The sequence below is a fragment of the Giraffa tippelskirchi genome, chromosome 5 (assembly GCF_054371585.1).
Source record: "Giraffa tippelskirchi isolate mGirTip1 chromosome 5, T2T-mGirTip1v1.2.pri, whole genome shotgun sequence".
In the NCBI taxonomy this organism is placed as follows: domain Eukaryota; kingdom Metazoa; phylum Chordata; class Mammalia; order Artiodactyla; family Giraffidae; genus Giraffa; species Giraffa tippelskirchi.
Genome location: NC_137279.1, coordinates 16,101,133 through 16,123,220, shown reverse-complemented (window position 1 = coordinate 16,123,220; position 22,088 = coordinate 16,101,133). Strand labels below are relative to the sequence as shown.

The 22,088-nt window shown below is 44.2% G+C and overlaps 1 protein-coding gene across 1 annotated transcript in view; it reads left to right on the top strand.

Annotated features, from left to right (window-relative positions):
* The window catches only part of LAMC2 (laminin subunit gamma 2), a 65,135-nt gene that overhangs the window by 27,875 nt on the left and 15,172 nt on the right, over nt 1-22,088 (top strand). Inside the window, exons 3-12 of the mRNA XM_081492470.1 lie at nt 701-836; nt 3,981-4,079; nt 7,358-7,494; nt 8,294-8,416; nt 10,010-10,199; nt 12,989-13,101; nt 15,747-15,965; nt 16,609-16,791; nt 17,653-17,898; nt 20,163-20,308. Coding sequence (XP_081348596.1) covers nt 701-836; nt 3,981-4,079; nt 7,358-7,494; nt 8,294-8,416; nt 10,010-10,199; nt 12,989-13,101; nt 15,747-15,965; nt 16,609-16,791; nt 17,653-17,898; nt 20,163-20,308 — 1,592 coding nt within the window. The remainder of the gene's footprint in view (nt 1-700; nt 837-3,980; nt 4,080-7,357; nt 7,495-8,293; nt 8,417-10,009; nt 10,200-12,988; nt 13,102-15,746; nt 15,966-16,608; nt 16,792-17,652; nt 17,899-20,162; nt 20,309-22,088) is intronic.

Genomic DNA, 22,088 nt, shown 5'->3' with positions numbered 1-22,088 from the left:
AAGATGCTGTTTGCCTGCCAGAGATAAGGGAGAAGGCGGCTCACTTTTGCATCCTGTCTTTGTGGAGGCTCATGTGCTCATTCAAAAATGTTCCTTCTTAAGATCTCAAGGATTTGACAAATGACTTAATGTTGAAACCAGAGCAGATATATAAATAATAATGCTTTCAGGAGTCATTTGCATTTCTTTCCCTGAAGAATCCATCCTTGGCTGTCAGAAATTTCCCTAGTGGGTGGATGCATACCCCGATGGTGTGAAAGAATTGCCCAAGGCATCAGGTCATGGTGATTCTGTTCTATTCAGTCGCTCAGTCGTGTCCGACTCTTTGTGACCCCATGGACTGCAGCACGCCAGACCTCCCTGTCCATCACCAACTCCCGGAGTTTACCCAAACTCATGTCCATCGAGTCAGTGATGCCATCCAACCATCTCATCCTCTGTCATCCCCTTCTCCTCCTGCCTTCAATCTTTCCCAGCGTCAGGGTCTTTTCCAGTGAGTCAGCTCTTCGCATCAGGTGGCCAAAGTATTGGAGTTTCAGCTTCAACATCAGTCCTTCCAATGAACACTCAGGACTGATCTCCTTTGGGAGATCATTACTTAGTATTTATTGAGCTCCCATACGGTGACGGTTGCCCTCTAATGTCATATGAATGAAATAGCTCCTTTTCTTCTTTCCTTTCCCCTCCTTTGTGGTTATAGGTTCTCTTAGCCCTCGATGTGACAACGCTGGACGGTGCAGGTGTAAGCCAGGTGTGACAGGGGACAGGTGTGACCGCTGTTTGCCAGGCTTCCACACCCTCACTGATGCTGGATGCACACAAGACCGGAAGCTCCTGTAAGTGCCTGTGCCACCGCCACTGGTTCCGCTGTGACTAATGGCGATCGTGTCAAGATTAGGGACAACTTACATTTGCTGAGTAACTGTTACTAAGTAACTGAGTTATGCAAACACTATTTTAAGAAAAATGTCTATTTATTTTTTGGCTGCACCCGGTCTTAGTTGTGGCATATGAGATCTTACTTCCCTGACCAGGGATCAAACCCAGGCCTCCTGCATTGGGAGCCTAGAGTCTTAGCCACTGGACCACCAGGGAAGTCTTTTGGGGACTATGTGTAAGTTATCTCATTTAACCCTCACAATAACCCTAAAAACTTTGGATTAGCGTTATACTTGTGTTAAAGATAAGAAACTTAAATCCTGAGAGGATAAATAAGGTGCCCAGTGTTGCTGGTGAGGGTGGACTTCATACTCAGGCTCAGAGTGTTGTCTGTGGAGGCCATGCTCGTCACTGTGACAACTACTCCTCCTAGAGATGAACTAGGGTGGAAGTTAAGAGTCCTTTAAGTTTTAACCTGGAACTTGTTTCAAATAAGTCGATTTAGAGTAAAAGAACTTCCTGCATAATTTGAATCTCCTTTAGCTTAAAGCATTCGCTAGTCCTCCTCAACTTACTTTTCTGGAAAAAGGTGAAGCGTACCTTATAAGTCACATGGCCAGCCCTCAGAGGTACAGAGCCAGCAAGGTGCTGGGCTGACTTTGGGGGGGAGGAGCTTGGCAGCGAAGCCATGGGCTAGACGACTGCCCACAACCGCTTCCTCATCACCCATGATTCCAGCTCCTTGCCTATGTGAGACTCACCCACCAGCCTTGCCTGCACCATCCTTGTTACCACCGTCCCAGGTTCTCTTCCCCTCCCAGCCTTCCCCGAACCCTCCCAGGCCCTGTCTCCCTTGGTAATCCTCATAAACTGTGAGGTAGATGACATCATGGCTCTGCTCCAAACCTCCATTAACTCCTTTCCCACCTAGAGTGAGATCCAAACTTCCTATGTAGGCAGCTAGGGCCCTCCAAGACCCTCCTGCCCTCTCCATTTGCCACCTGAGGCTTCTGCTCCATTTCTCACCCCCTCCCAGGCTTCCTTTCCTTCTTCAAAGGAGCCGAGGGTATGTGACCTTGGCCTTGGCCTGGAGTCCTCTTCCCTCCCATAGAGCCACACAGAGCTTCACGGGTTCCATCCCCACCTTGTCTGTCTCCTCTCAGAGGCCTTCTGGACCAGTCCCCACTGCTCTGTGTTGACTCTGTTGTTTTATAGTCTCTTACTTTCTGTATGTATCTGTCTGTCTCTCCCACTAGAGTGGAAGCCTGGTTTTGGCTTTGTCGTGTTCACTGCTGTGGGGAGAGGCCCGTGAGCGTGTTCCAGCTCGGCTACAGCTGCAGTTGTGCTTTCTTGCTGTTGCTGTTCATGTATCTGCCCTGCCTTGAGACTCCTAGAGAGCAGGACTGTTTCCTATTTCTTACTATCCCCAATGCTTAGCAACCAGTAGATGCTGAATATGTGTTTCTCAGAGGGTCCAGATAATAATGTGGAGGGAGGATAGGGAGGAGACCACGGCAACTGAAAGATGGAGATCGGGAAAGAAATCTTCAGGAAGCCCAATAGGACTTGGCACTGATTAGATGAGGAGTGGGAAGGAGGAGGAGGAGGAGGCAGGTTTGGGCAGGATCTGATGGGGTCATGGGGCATTCAGGAGGAGCGGATCAGTATGGAAGAGAACAAACTTGGTGTTAGATGCATGAGATAAATACATGCGAGGCAAGCTCGGTGATAGAGACCATGGCTTTGGTTAGTCAGAGAACAGTCATTAGTCAAAGTGCTAGTCTGCACAAGACAAGGAGATTGTGCCAAAATTAAATAATGAAAATACTGATTTTTTTCATTGAGGAAAGTCTTGCAACCAGAAAAAAAAAATCAGCAAAACTAATAGCAATTTCACTCCTAGATATACATTCAAGAGACATGAAAACATATGTATCTGCACAAAAACTCGTATGCAAATGTTCACATCAGTGTACACAAATTACCCACTGTGAATAATTAGCATTATTCATAATAGTTAAAAAGTGGAAACCCAAATGTGCATTCTGATGAGTGGATGAACAAAATGTAGTGTATTCACGTGATGGGATTTTATTCAGCCATGCAAAGAATGAACTACTGATACATGATACAGCATGGATGGATCCTGAAGACATACTGAGTGCAAGAAGCGAAACACAAAAGGCCACATGTTGCACAATTCTGTTTATAGGAAGCATTCAGAACAGGCAAATCTCCAGAGCCAAAAAGTTGGTTAGTGGTTGCCTAAGACTTGGGGGAAGGAGATGAGGGTGATTCCTAAAGGACACAGGCTTTCTATTTAGAGTGATAAAAATGTTCTAAAGTTGGTTGTGGTGCTCTTTGCATAACTCTGAGGATCAATTACTTAGTCATGTCCAACTCTTTGGGACCCTGTGGAGTGTAGCCCACAAGGCTTCTCTGTCTGTGGGATTCTCCACACAAGGATATTGGAATGGGTTGCCATTCCCTTCTCCAAGGGATCTTCCCTACCCAGGGATCGAACCCGGGTTCTCTGCATTGCAGCCAGATTTTTTACTATCTGAGCCACTAGGGAAGCCCTCTGAGGATCAATTAAAACCCCATGAATTATATACTTTAAATAATGAATTGCATGGTATGAATTATATGTGAAATAGAAGTGTTACCAGAAGAAAGAACTAAATGAACAAAAAGCAAATAGGTGGAATGAAAGCAGACACCACTGTATTAAACAATAGAGAAGCAAATGATAAAAAGTTTTTAAGTCAACTGACGCAAACAGTCAACCAAACTAAACAGTTTCATGATGAGTTTGGTTTACATTCTGAGGCAAACCCCTCCTCTCTCTAGGAGTGGGTAGTAAACAGTTCTTGGACTGGCTGCCAGCCACGGGCCACACTTTGAGTAGCACTAGTAGCATGGACAGATGAATTCTTAAAGGGTCTGAGAGATTAGCATGGACAAGAATAGCTAAGAGAGGCCTCATTGAAGATGAAAGATTGACTCAAGTTGGTGACATTTGCTTATGAGCGCCTGATCTTCATGTGTATAGTTCAGAGCATTTAGAAACACAGCTCTAATTTTCTTTTTCTTCTTTCCAGAGATTCCAAGTGTGACTGTGATCCAGCTGGCATCTCGGGGCCCTGTGACACGGGCCGCTGTGTCTGCAAGCCAGCTGTCACGGGAGAGCGCTGTGATAGGTCTGTGTGAACTGTGACCCTATGGACACAGCAGGAGGTCCCCTGACAACCAGCATGAGGGCGGTTCATGGAAAAGGGACACTTAACCAAAGTTGATGAACTTCTTCCTGCTCCCTGTCCTCAAAAACTAGAGCTTATTATTATTAATTTACCTTTTGGCCACACTGCACGGCATGCATGATTTTAGTTCTGCCTGGAGTGGAACTCGAGCCTCCTACCTTGGAAGTACAGAGTCTTAACCACGGGGCCGCCTGGGAAGTCCTGCAAAAACTAGGCTTTAAAAAAATATACAAGCAAGGGACTTCCCTGGTAGTCCAGTGGTTAAGACTCCATGCTCCCAATTCAAAGGGCCCAGGTTCAATCCCTGGGCAAGAAACTAGATCCCACATGTCACACAGCTAAGAGTTTACGTTGCCACAAAGAAGATGAAGATTCCACATGCGGCAGCTAAGACCCGGTGCAGTCAAGTAAATAAATATTTTTTAAAAAATGCAAGCAAGGCCCCAAATCTCACTGGACTCTAAGCTTTTGCTCTGGGTCCCTTCTCTGTGTATGCTGTGACAGGGCCCCGGGGAGTCCCTGGCCAGCCGGCTGTCAGTCCCAGGTGCTCTGTACAAGGTCTGCAGGGATGAGGCCTCATGACTCAACTCAGTCCCAGGGAAGGCCTGGCCTAAGTAAACATGTTGGGAAAATCTTAGTCAGTGGAAATACCACAGCGTATGGTCATAAATAACCATTGTGTGCAGAAGAGGACCTGCCCAGGGATGGGATGGTGGTTATGTGCACACACACGAACCGGGGGAGGATGTCAGAGCCACGTTGAGGCAAATGGTACAGTGAGGCCGATCCACCCCCAGTTGCTGCTGCACGAAATTCCTTAAATACAAACAGCCTGGACTTAAAACTCTTCTCTCCCCTGAGACTGTTGTAAGCAGAGGGCTGTGAGGTGGGCCCCAGAGGTAAAACCTTCCCCCATATTTCCTTCAAAGAAAGAAAGCAGTTCTTTGGCATGCAGCCAATCGCTTATACCTGGGCAGAGACAATGCCAGGTACATTCCTGGCTTGTGTTTTCAGCCGATTCTTTGCTGCTGGGGAGGGAGTCGGGAACCATAGCTTAAGTGTTATAAGAGGAGTCACTTCCTGAAAACCTTTTAAATTTCAAAATAGAACACAGAAATAGAAAGTCTCATATAATGCTGTCAGCTGCACTGATTATATGAAATTCAGTTTAGTTCAGTCACTCAGTCATGTCCAACTGTTTGCAACCCCCTGGGCTGCAGCACGCCAGGCCTCCTTGTCCATCACCAACTCCCGGAGTTTACTCAGACTCATGTCCATTGACTTGGTGATGCCATCCAACCATCTTATCCTCTGTCATCCCCTTCTCCTCCTGCCTTCAATCTTTCCCAGCATCAGGGTCTTTTCCAATGAGTCAGTTCTTCGCATCAGGTGGCCAAAGTATTGGAGTTTCAGCTTCAACATCAGTCCTTCCAATGAATATTCAGGACTGATCTCCTTTAGGATGGACTGGTTGGATCTCCTTGCAGTCCAAGGGACTCTCAACAGTCTTCTCCAACACCACATTTCAAAAGCATCAATTCTTTGGTGCTCAGCTTTCTTTAGAGTCCAACTCTCACATCCATACTGGAAAAACCATAGCTTTGACTAGACAGACCTTTGTTGGCAAAGTAATGTCTCTGCTTTTAAATATGCTGTCTACGTTGGTCTTAACTCTTCTTCCAAGGAGCAAGCATCCGTTAATTTCATGGCTGCAGTCACCATCTGCCGTGATTTTGGAGCCCCCAAAAATAAAATCTGTCACTCTTTCCCCATCTGTTTGCCGCGAAATGATGGGATCAGATGCCATGATCTTAGTTTTCTGAATGTTGAGTTTTAAGCCAACTTTTTCACTCTCCTCTTTCACTTTCATCAAGAGGCTCTTTGGTTCTTCTTCGCTTTCTGCCATAAGGGTGGTGTCATCTGCATATCTGAGGTTATTGATATTTCTCCTAGCAATCTTGATTCCAGCTTGTGCTTCATCCAGCCCAGCATTTTTCATGATGTACTCTGCATATAAATAAGTTAAATAAGCAGGGTGACAATATACAGCCTTGACATACTCCTTTCCCGATTTGGAACCAGTCTGTTGTTCCATATCCAGTTCTGACTGTTGCTTCTTGACCTGCATACAGATTTCTCAAGAGGAAAGTCAGGTGGTCTGGTATTCTCATCTCTTTAAGAATTTTCCAGAGTTTGTTGTGGTCCACACAGTCAAAGGCTTTGGCATAGTCAATAAAGCAGAAGTAGATGTTTTTCTGCAACTCTCTTGCTTTTTATATGAAATTGGCCTTTGCTAAAAATGTACCAGCCCCATAATATCCTCCCTCCTTCCTAGAAGTGACCACTATTCTTCATAATTTATCTCCCAAGTACATCCTTAAACGCTGTGGGTTTAGTTTTGCTGATTCCCTTCCCTTCCCTTACTGCCTTCCTTTATCATTCCTTCTTTATCCCTTCTCTGACTCACTTCTTCCTTCCCTTCTCTCTCCCCTCTTCCTTCTTTCCTTGTTTTTTAATCTCTTGTAATCTGCAGTTTTCCTCCACAGAAACTATAATGAGTTTTTAAACCCTTGATCTATAGAGGGAAAAAAAAAGTGTATATTTACTGCTGTTTTCTGTAGCATCTACAGTTCACAGCTAGCCTGCCTTTCTGATTTTGCACAATGAAAGTGAAGTGAAAGTGAAAGTCGCTCAGTCGTGTCCAACTCTTTGTGACCCCATGGCCTATACAGTGCATGGGATTCTCCAGGCCAGAATACTAGTTTGGGTAGCCTTTCTCTTCTCCAGGGGATTTTCCTAATCCAGGGGCATTTACCTGTCTTTTGTTGGCCCCCACTTCCCACCCTATTGCCCCCTTTAAACACTTGCTCTAGGACTGGGCCAACTCTGCACAGCCCTACCTGACCCTTAGCCATCTTGCCCACTGAATTCCTTACCAAAGACAGGAAAAATCACCGTTCCCAGACCATCACGCCCAACGTGTTGCTGCTCCGCTAGAGCACAAGAAAGTGAATATTCTTCATGCTTTTTTAATGGGGGGCTGTGATTGTCCATCAGGAGGTCTGGGAGTGGGAGTGGTATATGCAACTGAGTATTTCTCACCTCTGGGAATTAATGGGCTGGGTGGGAGAGAAAGGAGAAATGATCAGCCACCGTATTCTCTGTGGGGATGAGAAATAACCTATAATATTGTCCTGATTTCTAAAACGCCCCTGCAGGTGCCGACCAGGTTACTATCACCTGGATGGGAGAAACCCTGAGGGCTGCACCCAGTGTTTTTGCTACGGGCATTCAGCCAGCTGCCAAAGCTCTGGAGACTACAGCGTCCATAAAATCATATCTACCTTCCATCAAGGTAAAGCATTCTGTTTTCTAGGTGTTTTGCTTTTATTTCCTGTTGTATAGGGCTTTGTGCTTGAAGACTTCTGTCTGCAGGATGGGGTCCCTGAGTTGTCTTTAACAGGCTGACTCTCTTCAAGCTTTAAATGTACATTATTTTGTAAGGCAATAAGAAAGAGCCTGGTGTCTTGGAAAAGTTATAGCTGAACAGTTCACTCAGACCAGCTTATGAATGACTTATAAAAATAACTAAAAAGAGAACAGATTTTCAACTTCCTGCATTTCCTATTTTAAAGCCACAAAAGAATCATTCTTTTGGATTGAGGGGCTTAACACAAGTCTTCCTGGAATTCATATTCACTAATATTACTTCTTTCACATATGCCAAATGAGTTAATTTATGTGAAATTAGTTACCAAGCTACAAAGCACTCTAAAAATATGGGAGATGAATATGATCTCAACTCTGAGTTTCTCTCTGAACAAACTGGACCCTCTTACCTCACTAAGGCCAGACTGTGTTTATGTAAATGAAATAAAAACGCTAATTACAGGCAGATGAAAACATGTTCTTTTATTCCAAGAGTCAGACTCAAAGATAAGAAGTTAAAGCAGGTGTAAACAGGAGTAGGTGAAGGTGAAAGCCAAGTAGAGAAGTGCATAGGGAATTCTAAGGATGGTGCATGAATGTGGAGATATAAAGAAAACCCACTTGTTACTCACTCATTGCTAGGAGTAGCAATCAAGTCTTGCCTTTTTTAACTCAATAGATGATAAGGTTTGTTCTAATGGAGAGTGGTTTTACTTATGTTCCAGATGTTGATGGCTGGAAGGCTGTCCAGAGAAATGGGTTTCCTGCAAAGCTCCAATGGTCACAGCGCCATCAAGATGTGTTTAGCTCAGCACGACGATCAGACCCTGTCTATTTTGTAGCTCCTGGTACGTATGGTATTTTTCCTGTAGAAGTCAACTTAGAAGACTAAGAAGTCAGGACAGAAGAATGGGGTTAGAAAATGTGAAAATCTTATCTCTTAGTGTCCAGGGCAGTAGCATCTCCAGAAGACAACTGGGGCTTCAGTCCTACTGACAGAGTCATGGCACAATAGAGTAGAACTGGGTGTCCAGGTGGTCAGATCCCAGTGCAGTTTCCTGCTTCAGTCAAAGGGCAAATTTCTAAGTTTCCCACCAAGACAAGAAATAAGGACTGGGATCAAAACTGTGGGTCTATCAGGAAGCAGATGGAAAAGTGAAAACAAAGCATTTCTCAAAGCTTTAAAACACTTGTAAATTTTAAAAATAGAAAAATCAGAAAAGTTGGATAGAAAAGCTCTGGTTAAAATTTTTTTTTTAGATTTATTTTTTTTCCCATGTGGGCCATTTTAAAGTTTTTATTGAATTTATTACAGTATTCTTTCTGTGTTGTGTTTTGGTTTTTTGACCATGAGGTTATGTGGGATCTTAGTTCCATGACCAGGAATTGAACCCACACCGCATGCAGTGGAAGGCAAAGTCTTAGCCACTGGATCACCAGGGAAGTCCTTCTGGCTAGAATTTTAATCCTAGTTCATATTCTTAGCTAATATGTGATTCCTGGGCAAGGTGGCCTCTTAACTTTTCCAAACTTCAATTCCCTCAGCTATTAAGTGGGAAGAATAATGACTAACTCCAAGAATTATTGCCATCAAATATGGCGATGTTTGTGCAAGCATTCTTTAAATTAGAAAGCATTATGTAACAGATGGTACTATTGCTGATAGACCTGGGAATCTCTACATATTGGTCTGTCATAAGGGCCAACAAAGGTCCTTCTAGTCAAAGCTATGATTTTTCCAGTAGTCATGTATGGATGTGAGAGTTGGACCATAGAGAAAGCTGAGCACCAAAGAATTGATGCTTTCGAACTGTGGTGTTGGAAAAGACTCTTGAGAATCCCCTGGACTGCAAGGAGATCCAACCAGTCCATCCTAAAGGAAATCAGTCCTGAATATTCATTGGAAGGACAGATGCTGAAGCTGAAACTCCAATACTTTGGTCTCCTGATGTGAAGAACTGACTCATTTGAAAAGACCCCGATGCTGGGAAAGATTGAAGGTGGGAGGAGAAGGGGACAAAAGAGGATGAGATGGTTGGATGGCATCACTGACTCGATGGACATGAGTTTGAGCAAGCTCTGGGAGTTGGTGATGGACAGGGAAGCCTGGCGTGCTGTAGTCCATGGGGTCGCAAAGAGTTGGACATGACTGAGCGACTGAACTGAACTGATAAGGGCCATGCTATGAATCATGAAATAAATGGAATTGTCTTATAATGAGGCCCTTTTAGCATTTCATTAACTAACCCTACTTCATAACCAATAGCAGTACGGCCATGTCCAGTGCCATGAACTCGCTCTTCTCAAAGAGTGGTTTGTGGGGAGTGATGGGTGAGTAATACAGAATTCTAAGAGAAACTGCCAATGTCCATGCAAACTTGCTCACTCCTTTGCTTCTCTAATTTCACAGCTGATCCCAATCTTTTTTATCTGTTTCACAGCCAAATTTCTTGGGAATCAACAGGTGAGCTATGGGCAGAGCCTGTCTTTTGACTACCGTGTGGACAGGGGAGGCAGACACCCATCTGCCCACGACGTGATTCTGGAAGGTGCTGGTCTACGGATCACAGCTCCCTTGTTGCCGCGTGACAAGACACTGCCTTGTGGAATCACCAAGACTTACACATTCAGGTAAAGAGACTACAAATGAGTCAAATAGAGCAAAGGGTGATTGAAGCCTGATTCCTTTGTTTATTCATTCAATCATCGTTCATTCATTCAACAAGCTTTTCTGAGCACCTTTTATGGATCAAATATGGTGTTATGTGCTGAGACAGGTCATGATTGCTGCCCACAAGACCCTGACAGGCTAACGGGGGAGAAAAATAAACTGATGATTACAGTGCAGCTTGTAAGTGACAAAGTGGACACAAGTGTTTTGAATACGTGCAGGAGGCTTCAGTAACTTGCATTGGAGTATCTAGGAAAGCTTACCAAGAAGATGTGACAACAAAGCAGCTTTCAAAGGAAAGGAAAGGAGTGAAGGTTAACATGGCAGAAGAAGTGCATATGAGGAAGTTTTGTACATTTAGGAAATTCTAAGTGATTAGGCATGAGTGGAACATGAAGTGGGGGAGAGGAATACAGTGAGAAGTGAGGTCAGAGAAAAGGAGGAGGTGAGGTCATGGATGGTTAGTAATGGCTGAGTAATATTCCATCACACACACACACACACACACACACACACTCCACATCTTCTTTATCCACTATTGATGGACATTTTCCATATCTTGGCTATTATAAATAATGTTGTAGTGAACATATAGGTGTATTTCTCTTTGAATTGGTGTTCTTGTTTCTTTGAGAAGAATACCCAGAAGTGGATTTGCTGGATCATATAGTAGTTCTATTTTTAATCTTTTTGAGGAACCTCCACACTGGTTTCCAAAGTGCCTGCACCAATTTACATTCCCACCAACAGTGCACAAACATTCTCTTTTCTCCACATCCTTGCCAACACTTGTTATTTGTTGTCTTTTTGATAATAGCCATTCTGACAGGTGTGAGATGATATCTCATCATGGTTTGGTTTGCATTTCTCTGATGATTAGTGATGTTGAGCATCTTTTCATGTGCCTGTTGGTCATCTATATACCTTCTTTGGAAAACTGTTTATTTAGGTCCTCTGCCCATATTTTAATAGGGCTGTTTGTTTTTTGATGTTGAGTTGTGTAACTTATTTGTATATTTTGGATAATAATCCCTTATCAAATACATCATTTGCAAATATTTCTCTCTAGAATGGGAATTTTGAATGGTGGGTTCAGAGAATTCAGGGGAGGGGGTGTGCCTATCAGATGCTTAATACTGTATCAGAGGCTGAGAATTCAAGATGAAGAAACATGGTCTTTGTCTTCCAAGAGCTCTTGTCTCATAGAATATGTTATTATTTGTGAAAACATAATACAGTATAAAATCACTTCAGTGGTGGTGCATGCTCATGGGGACTTGGGAGGAAAGGAAAGAGTGTCTTAGTTCTGTCTGAAGAAGTCAGGAAAAGCTTCACTAGGAGACTGTGTGGACTGAGAACAGAAATAAGCACAAGGCTTTCCCAGGGACAAATCGGGACAGCCTGCACACATGAGTGTATGTGGGAATGTATCGGCATAGTATAGGGCGTTGGTAAGCAGTAGTTATGGCTGAAACACAGCTAGCATAGGGGAGATGGGAAGATAAGGTTGAATGGGCTGGAAAAAGACCCAGCATGGTGGTTCTTGGATGTCATGTCCAGGTCCTGAGATCTGGCCCATGCCTGCAAGATGATGGAAGTCTATTGAGAGATTAGAAGTCAAGGAGTGACATGATCAGATGTGAAGGCTGGGTGCAAATCCTGGGTGGAGGACAGTTTGGGTAGAGTCTTTAACTGAACCATTGGATCACATTCATAGTGGTTCAAATGAAGATTGTTGGGGGCCTACCTCAGGGTAGAACTAAAGGCAATAATGTATAGAAGACCCACAACACACACTGTGTTCTTAAATAACCAATTGCAGCTTATTCTGACACACACACTTAGCTCTCCATGCCAGAACACCCATTCCCACATTCTCAGCTTGGTGAACTACTCTTTGAGATTCAGCTTACAGGTTTTTCCTTTGTATTAGGCTTCTCAGAATCCCAGGTAAAGTTACAGTCCATTGTGAATTTCTGTGGCATGCTGTTCATGCATTTGTTGTAGCACTCTCCGCATTGTATCATAATTACACGTTTACCCACCACCTTGGGTAGACATTGATCGCCTCACTCTACTTGTCTTTGTATTCTCTGTCCTAATACAGCTTCTAGCTCAAAACAAGTGCACAGTAAACACTTATTTCATGAATCAGTGGATGAGGCAAAAGGGTTAGGGTTGTTCCTGAAAGAGCTATTCCAGTAAAAACCAAAAAATAACATTAAAAAAAAAAAATAGTACAGGGGCTGGTGATGTGATGCACCAAGGCAACATGATGCCCAACTAAGAAGTATTAGATGTGGACAGTGTAAAATGTGGGCACTGATTTATGAGAATAGGAGGTGAAACATGCTCAGATAACAAATCATTTAAACAACAAAACCAAACATGAATGACAGCTCTTAAATCAGAGCTTCTGGAACTCAGAGATGTTCCTGCTATTAGGTTTCGTGTGACCAAGAATAGAAAGTGGTCTCTGAGGACTTGGACCCACACTGGATGCCATAACCCCTGGAGTTCGGCTTCCTACACTCCATCACATCCTGTGGGGTTTGCATTTCCCATGGAGTGAGACAGCTCCAGGCTTGTGCCTACAGGGATATGGCTACCTGTCCTTTATCCCCCTCTAAGAAGGGCTGTGAAGGGGCTTAGTTGTTCCTGCATTCCTGGGCATAATTTGTATCAGGTATACACATTATAAGATTTGATAAGAGTTGGATTTTTCAGCTTTTGGTTTTAAATCATGCAGATTAAATGAACATCCAAGCAGTAATTGGAGACCCCAGCTGAGTTACTTTGAGTATCGGAGGTTACTGCGGAATCTCACAGCCCTGAGGATCCGAGCTACCTACGGAGAATACAGTAAGTGACTAAAAGAAAGGAATTCCTCCCTTCTTAGGTTTTCGTTTAACTTACTTCAGCTCTCTAACTTGGTGACAGTCTCCAAGACAAACAATGAATGGTTTTGATGTAGAATCTCTGATTGGGTCTACATTTTTACATTCTACAAGATGTTGTTAACACATTATTGACGAGAGATGTATTAATACATCTTTTGTTACCCAAATGTTATTGACCAGAGTATTTCAATATAACAAATCACCAACCACAAGCATTAGTTTCTGCAAAAATCCCCCAGTCAATAAAGAGTTAAGAAGGAGTATTTCTTGAAAAGAGGTCACATCAATGAAGAACAAATGATGCTGCCTTGCTAAAGAGTCTCTGAATTTAGACTGAAGCCGATTATTTGAAGAAGGTAACCTACAGCAAAAGGGCACATTCCCTTAGCTCAGATGTGGCATCTACAATACTGTTCTCTTTATTTCTTGAGTAGTTTTCCTTTGGGATTATACTTGGTGCTACCATGTTTGGACATCACCATGTATTCTGTAAATTCCTATTATTGATCTTTCTACATACTATGTATTATGTTGGGTTCTCCTTATCGCGATTATAATGATTTAAATGAGACCACTTAAGCTTTTTAGCATTCATGTAAAAAGGATGCATGGCTAACATGCACCATTTCCATGTCACTGATACAGTGAATAAAGCAGGAAGTGGAGAAGGTGTTTACTAACAATTTATTGAATCTTTACTATGTGCCAAGCACACTATAATACATGCATTGTCTCATTTAATTTCATGACAACGTGGGAGGTAGATACCTCTGTCATTTCTCTTCTATAGCTGAGGAAACACAGTCAGAGGTGTTATGTGACTTGTCCAATTCATAGAGCTAGTGAGTATCAAGCCAGAATTCAAATCCTGATTTTTCTGACACCAGAACCAGTGCACTCGGCGCTGATGAAGTGCTATACCATTGTGCATGCCAGAGTGAGTGAATGTCACCTGGGCTATGAATGAAAAAATTAATCAATAGTCAATCTATACTCCAATATAAGATTAAAAGTTAAAAGTCAATCTAAGAAAGAAATGGAAAATCTTATTCAAGCCAATATAAGAAGTAGAGCCTGGAGGCTGTCTCTTGGAAAGTTCTGAGAACAGTTTCAAAGAGGTAAAGGGGAAGCCAGTATATACGTGATCTTGGAAGGGAGTATGTGCCGTCAAGCACACATCTTGGTAGAAGGTTACTGCTATTCCCAAGGGACAGATATCTTAATTAATGGTTTTAGTGCTTTCCTAAGTATGAGAAGATGCAATAAACTGGATTCATAAAGTTTTTTCCTGAAAATATCTGACTATCTGAGGACCAGTTTTGTCAAATTTCTTAGAGCACAATGTGCTTCATTCTGATCTTTGTCTTGAATTCCTTTCAGGATGTGATGCAGGTCAGCGACCGCAGTGACTCAAGACCTGATTCTTGTAGAACTGCATAGTGGGCAGTGTTCTTTATTTTACAGTCCCTTTCCATTCTGCCTTAATTTCAGTCATGGTTTGGGAGGTATTTTGTGACCAGTTTGTCCCACAGTGCTAGAAATGCACATTCCCAAGCCAAGTGAGGGCTTTGTTGATAGGCCACAGAAAGTGCTGTTACTGGACCAGTTTCTGTTAACAGTAACCAAAAGCCTCTGGACCACCTGTCTTCCTAGTCTGTTACAGTCCTCAGAATAGTTCCCTTTTGTTGCTTCTTCCCATACTGTACATTATTACAGTCACTGATCTTGTAAAACTATATATTTGATCAAATTGTTTCTAGTCACTTAATTATCATTAATTTTATCTGAGGCTCAGTCACACATTTGGTGGGTTTCCCAGGTGGCTCAGTGGTAAAGAATCTGCCTGTCAATGCAGGAGATGTAAGAGACGTGGGTTCAGTCCCTGGGTCGGGAAGATCCCTTGAAGGAGGAAATGGCAGCCCACTCCAGCGTTCTTGCCTGGAGAATCCCATGGACAGAGGAACCTGGCAGGCTACAGCCCATGGGGTCGCAAAGAGTCAGACACAGCTGAGTGACTGAGCATGCATGCATACATTTGGTAATGTAGGGAACTTTAATCTTGTGAAATAGGCGGCATATAATATAAATAGTAACATTAATAAGGTCATAAGCAAGTATTTAAGAACTTCCGTTAGGTGTGGCCCAATATCTCTCCAGGTCATCTGACTAGTCCGTTCTGCACCAATCTCTGTCTTTAAGGGAAATAATATATTGTCATTGACATAAAGTTCACCAAAAATGTCTGCACATACAAGGCAAGTAAGCAGCAGGTCACCGTGACCCCTTACCAGGATTGACAAAGGAATGTTATGTCTAAGGAGTTACATGGCTGGCGCCAGAAGGAGAAAAATTGATCTTTGTGGTTGAGCAGATATTTCTGCCACATGGGAGGTCTGCTCAACACATAATGCAGATGCACAATGTAAGTAGAGGGGAAGAAGGTGGCCAAAGGGCAGAGAAAAAGTTTTATGTCTAAATTTTCCTTGTCTTGCCTTAAAACGTGAATTTCTTTTCATTGAGGAGTTAAGAAAAAATCCAGTGTGCAGCCTGACTTTAGATCCTTGCACCTTACCACTTGTTGCTTCCCACCTGTTTCCTCTCTTGCAGGTACTGGGTACCTCGACAACGTGACCTTGATCTCAGCCCGCCCCATCTCGGGAGCCCCAGCACCCTGGGTTGAACAATGTATATGTCCTGTTGGGTACAAGGGACAGTTCTGCCAGGAATGTGCTTCTGGCTACAAAAGAGATTCAGCCAGACTGGGACCTTTTGGCACCTGTATTCCATGTAACTGCCAAGGGGGAGGGGCCTGTGACCCAGACACAGGTGAGTGAAACCATGCCTGAACCAGGTGATTCGGGGTGCAGCCAGGTGACCGGGCTCTCCCGTGGAAGAGAGAGCTGTGCAGGAAAGGCAGTGCCTGAGCTCATTTCAGAGATGGGAAAGGATTAAGGAGAGCAGGGCTGGACTCAAGGGAAGATGGACACTGCGCTTTATTACATTCAATCCTTTTCATGATGGAAATGCCACAAGGTTGTGAGAAAGGTGCTAGGTTACAGGAAATGGCTGTCATGGTTCAGTGCTGGGTGGGGGAGCTGGTGTCAAATTGCAAGAATTGTTTGGGGAGATCAAAGGCAGTGTCAGGACCTGAATGAATGTGCCGACAAGTGACAAGTGGTGTAGTCAGGCCTTGGGGAAGAGGGGAGCGGTGTTAACTTATGGACAGTAAAAGGAGTGCGTGTCTGCTTAGCCTGGCAGAGGGAGGGTGAGATTCAGGGTCGTGACCATGTTTAGAGTTGGTAGGAGGGCAGAGGGGAGGGCTAGCGCTCAGGCACTCTGGGGAAAGCTGCAGAAAGGGAGGCTTTGAATTACTGAGCCCTGCCTCCCACATGTCGTCCTCTGTATTAAACGAAGTGGATAGTTTTACCTGCTCATTTCTCTGCCTCTCCATTCTCCCCCTGCCTCCCAGGAGATTGTTACTCAGGGGATGAGAACCCTGACATCGAGTGTGCGGACTGCCCCATCGGCTTCTACAACGACCCGCACGACCCCCGCAGCTGCAAGCCCTGTCCCTGTCGCAATGGGTTCAGCTGCTCAGTGATGCCCGAGACAGAGGAGGTGGTGTGCAATAACTGTCCCCACGGCGTCACCGGTGAGGCCAGTTGCCCGCCCTGTCCTCCTGCCATGCATCTGTACAATCCAAGGGATTTCCAGGGACTTCTCATGACTCAGGGTTATTCTCAATGGACTCATTTTAAAGATAAGGAGAGATCGATGCCCAAGAGCTGAAGTAGATTAAAGAAGGGCAGGGTGTAGAGCTATGGGAGGACACATCTAACGCTGTTTTAAGAGGTTTGTAATTAGGAGGTGAAGCTGTCAGATGAAATATAGAGTTTAACTAAGTTTTAAAAAATGAACCCCAAGGAGGGACTTCCCTGGTGGCGCAGTTGTTAAGACTTCACATTCCAATGGGGTGAAGATGGGGGCGTGGGGGTGGGATGAGGGGTTGAGGGGTGGGTGCAGGTTTGATCTCTGGTTGGGGATCTGAGATCCCACATGCCGCATGGCCAAAAACCCAAACATAAACAATATTGTAACAAATTCAATATAGATTTTTAAAATGGTCCTCATCAAAAACAAACCAAAAAAATTGAACCAAGACAAAGAAGGGAAACTTAGTAACGTTATACATGTCCCACCTCTCTGCTGGTCGGTCTAAAAGAAGAGCTTATCTTGAGCCGCAGCCTTGGTGGTTTGGTGCTCCATCTGACTTTTCCCTAGCCAGCTTGTTAACTGGGAGCAAGGCCCCTGGTGGTGCTTGTGTTCTAAAATCTGTGACCACCATGGCGTGGAAGAGTCAGCCTCTTGCTGTGGGTTCCTGCTCCTGAGCCTACTGTTCTGGGGTCCCAGGTGGGGGAAGCTCTTCTAGGGGGTGACATAATTTCAGCCTCTGCCTCTGGTTTTGCTGCTAATCGATGATCACGTGGGCAGCTTGACTCTTGGTTCCTTCCAGGCGCCCGCTGCGAGCTCTGTGCCGACGGCTACTTTGGGGACCCCTTTGGGGAACACGGTCCAGTGAGGCCTTGTCAGCCCTGTCAGTGCAGCAATAATGTGGACCCCAGTGCCCCTGGGAACTGCGACCGCCTGACAGGCAGGTGTCTGAAGTGCCTTCACAACACGACCGGTGCCCGCTGCGACCAGTGCAAAGCCGGCTACTATGGGGACCCCTTGGCTCCCAACCCAGCGGACAAGTGTCGAGGTAGGACCGCACCCCTAGGCAGACTGGCCAGGCTCTGTGTGTGTGTGTGTGTGTATGTATGTGCATGTGTGCATGTACACGTGTGAGAACATACAAATGGGCAAAGCTGACTGCAGGTAATATTTTGATGCTACTTTGGCTTCTCTGACCTGCCTGGACCTTTCACTGATCAGAAGTCTTAAGACCAATCTCCCCTGCAGCAGGGCTCTGGCAGTCAGAGCCAGAGGATGTCAAAAGGGTTAAGCCTGAGTGGGAGAAGTGAAAAGGGTCAGGTTTACATTCCAAAGTGGAAGAGGAGATAAAATGGGGCTGCCTCCTATGCGTAGTCCCCAGGCTGGTAGGCAGGCGAGTGGCTGCCAGACCCATAAGAGGAAGGTAATAAATGACTCAAGTCGAAGCCTGAACACACTGAAGTGGGAGGGGAGTGGGCTGTAAAGTAGCTGGAGAGACCCTCTCAGGAAGTCATTGTGATTGATGTATAGAAAGGTGACGGTCCACACGTCTCCTAAGGAGGTCGGGCTTCAAAGCAGTGGCTCTCGTGGAGCATTCCTGGGGGCTGCTTCAGATCACATCAAAGCATGAATGTGCAGACCGGGCCTCTTGCTCAGCCCTTCTTTCAAGCCTTTGCACGTGTTCTGTTGTAGAGGCAAATTCAGTTCAAGGGAGCTGGCCTGCCACTTAGACTCACCCCTCAGTCACCAAGGTCCCAGACCAGCCTGGTGCCCACAACTCAGGAGCTTGCTTATTTTAAGGTCCAGAGTGGCTCTGGGGACCCAGATTGGAGGCTCCCCAGGAGGTCTGCAGGGCACCCAGAGCCCCTCATTCACACCAGAGTGCCCAGCCTTGGAGATGCTTGAGGACCTCGGTGCAACTTGGGCTGCTACCCAGGTGCACAAATTCCACCTGCCCTGACCCCAGCTTGTGGGTTAGCTGTGATGTCCTATGATAGGAAGCATTCACATGACATCAACAATATGAGTTTAAGTCCAGTTTTTTAACATACCTCTTGTATTATTCGGATCTTGCCAATTAATTTCTCTGAGTCTCAGTTTCCTCATATGGACAGTTAATATTTTACTCAAAGTGGTTGCAAAGATAAAATAGCATATGAGAAAGCACACTGTAAACTATATAATTCCATCTGAAAAGAAAAAAGAAATTGTTAGTTGCTCAGTCATGTCCAATTCTTTGTGACTCCATATACTGTAGCCTACTAGGCTCCTCTGTCTATGGTATTCTCCAGGCAAGAATACTGGATGGGTTGCCATTTCCTTCTCTGAAAATCTTCCCAACCCAGGGATTGAACCCAGGTCTCCTGCATTGCAGGCAGATTCTTTACTGTCTGAGCTACCAGGGAAGCCCATATCTATGAAGTGATATTAATAGAGATTTCACTATTAGACCATACAATTTTTTCACTGAACTATCTTTTATCAAGCTCTTACCATGTGTGCAGTGTGGAGCTAGATACTGAGGTTATAATAATGAATAAGTCAGCCCAGCTCGCAAAAAGCTTATATGCTAATAAGGAAGACACATAAATATGGAAGCAAATAATAACATATGCTCAGACGTTATTCCAAGTGTTTTGTGATCACTGAAGTTGGAGTACCCAGAGAATCACTCCATTTGAGCAATATCTCACCCACTGTTATATCCTTGGCTCCTAGAACAGAACATGACATGTAGTGATACTGAATCAGTTTGATTGAATAAGGCACTGCTTTACTGCATTTCCTACGTCAAAGGCAGCAGCGCAGAAGGAAAATAGCACTGGCTCTTTCCAAGTTCCCATTCTTGCCATCTTCTTGCTGTATGTCCTAGGACAGATTACTCAACCTCTCTGAGCCCATATTTCTCATCTGTAATATACAGAGAGATGTCTACATCTGGCATATTATAGGCCCAGAAGAAATGTTACTCTTCCTGTGAGCAAACCCAGAGTGTCTGCAGAATATCCAAGAGACTTACAATTTAATGGGGGGAAGTAAATCAGTGTCACGAGAAAGGATGGGCTGTTGAAGTGTCTCTTCATCCACACACACACACACCAAGCAAACCTGCCAGATGATTCCCAAGACCTCTCTGTGTTGGGAATGTGCTTGGAGACATAGCCAAGAAACTAATCCAACACAACATGAATCAACAAGGGCAAAGAAGGGTTCTTTGCTGTGGGTAACTGGATCTTCCTTTTATCTTTGCTATGCCTCCAGGTTCCAGAATTAGTTTGACATGAAAGCTTCCTGTTTGTCTTTTGTCTCTAGCTTGCAACTGCAACCCAATGGGCTCGGAGCCCATGGAGTGTAGAAGTGATGGCAGCTGTGTTTGCAAGCCAGGATTTGACGGCCTCAACTGTGACCATGCAGCATTAACCAACTGTCCAGCTTGCTATAATCAAGTGAAGAGTCAGGTGTGCATGCTAGCCAGCCCTCACCTTCACAAGTAAAATCCTGAAGTATCTTCTGGGTGGTTCTGTCACAAACCCAGGCTCCTCCTAGTCTCCTGAGGACAAGAGTGGGGATTACTATTTCTCTCTTGAAAAATTGTTATGTTAAAAAATTTCCAGGTAGTAGTAATACTTCAGAGTTATGTTCTTATATTTACCATTTTTGAAAAATGTGTTATTCTTCAAAAGTCACATAGGTGGGACTGAAAATGCCACCAATGTCCACTGAATCTGAATTCAGTGCTCTATTATAATACGCCACTTTCTAGATGGATTTTTTCTAAGAAATGTCCTTATGAAACAAACAAAGGAAACCTAAACATATAAAAGAGGTGTCACGGATCACTGCCTTGTCATGGCAAAGGGGCTTGCATAACTCAATGAAGTTATGAGCCATGCTGTGCAGGGACACACAAGACGTGTCACAGTGAAGAATTCTGACAAAACATGGTCCACTGAAGGAGGGAATGGCAAACCTCTCCAGTATTCTTGCCTTGAGAACCCCAGGAACAGTATGAAAAGGCAAAAAGGTACGACACCGGAAGATGAGCCCCCCAGGTTGGAAGATGTCCAATATGCTACTGGGGAAGAGCAGAGAGATAGCTCCAGAAAGAATGAAGTGGCTGGGCCAGAGTGGAAATAATGCTCAGTTGTGGATGTGTCTCGTGGGGAAAGTAAAGCCTGATGCTGTAAAAAACAATACTGCATAGAAACCTGGAATGTTAGGTCTGTGAATCAAGGTAAATTGGATGTAGTCAAGCAGGAGATGGCAAGAGTGAACACTGACATTTTAGGAATCAGTGAACTAAAATGGATGGGAATGGGTGAACTTAATTCAGATGACCATTGTATCTACAATGGTCTATGCAAGAATCCCTTAGAAGAAATGGAATAGCCCTCACAGTTAACAAGAGAGTCTGAGATGTAGTACTTGAGTGAAATCTCAAAAATGGCAGAATCATCTCAGTTCTTTTCCAAGGCAAACCATTCAACATCACAGTAATCCAAGGCTATGCCCTAACCACTGATGCTGAAGAAGCTGAAGTTGACTGGTTCTGTGAAGACTTACAGGACCTTCTAGAACTAACACTGAAAAAAGATGTCCTTTTCATCATAGGGGACTGGAATGCAAAAGTAGGAAGTCAAGAGATACCTGAAGTAACAGGCAAGTTTGGCCTTTGAGAACAAAATGAAGCAGGGAAGATGCTAACAGAGTTTTGCCAAGAGAACACTCTGGTCATAGCAAATACTCTCTTCCAACAACACAAGAGATGACTCTACACATGAACATCACCAGACTGTCAATACTAAAATCAAATTGATTATATTCTTTGCAGTTGAAGATGGAGAAGCTCTATACAATCAGCAAAAGCAAGATTTGGAGCTGACTGTGGCTCAGATCATGAGCTCCTTATTGCCAAATTCAGACTTAAATGGAAGAAAGTAGGGAAAACCATTAGGCCATTCAGGTATGACCTAAATCAAATCCCTGATGATTATACAGTGGGGGTGACAAATAGATTCAAGGAATTAGATCTGATAGAGTGACTACAGAACTATGGACGGAGGTTCATAACATTGTACAGGAGGCAGTGACAAAAACCATCCCCAAGAAAAAGAAATGCAAGAAGGCAAAGTGGTTGTCTGAGGAGGCTTTATAAATAGCTGAGGAAAGAAGATAAGCAAAAGGCACAGGAGAAAGGGAAAGATATACCCAACTGAATGCAGAGCTCCAGAGAATAGC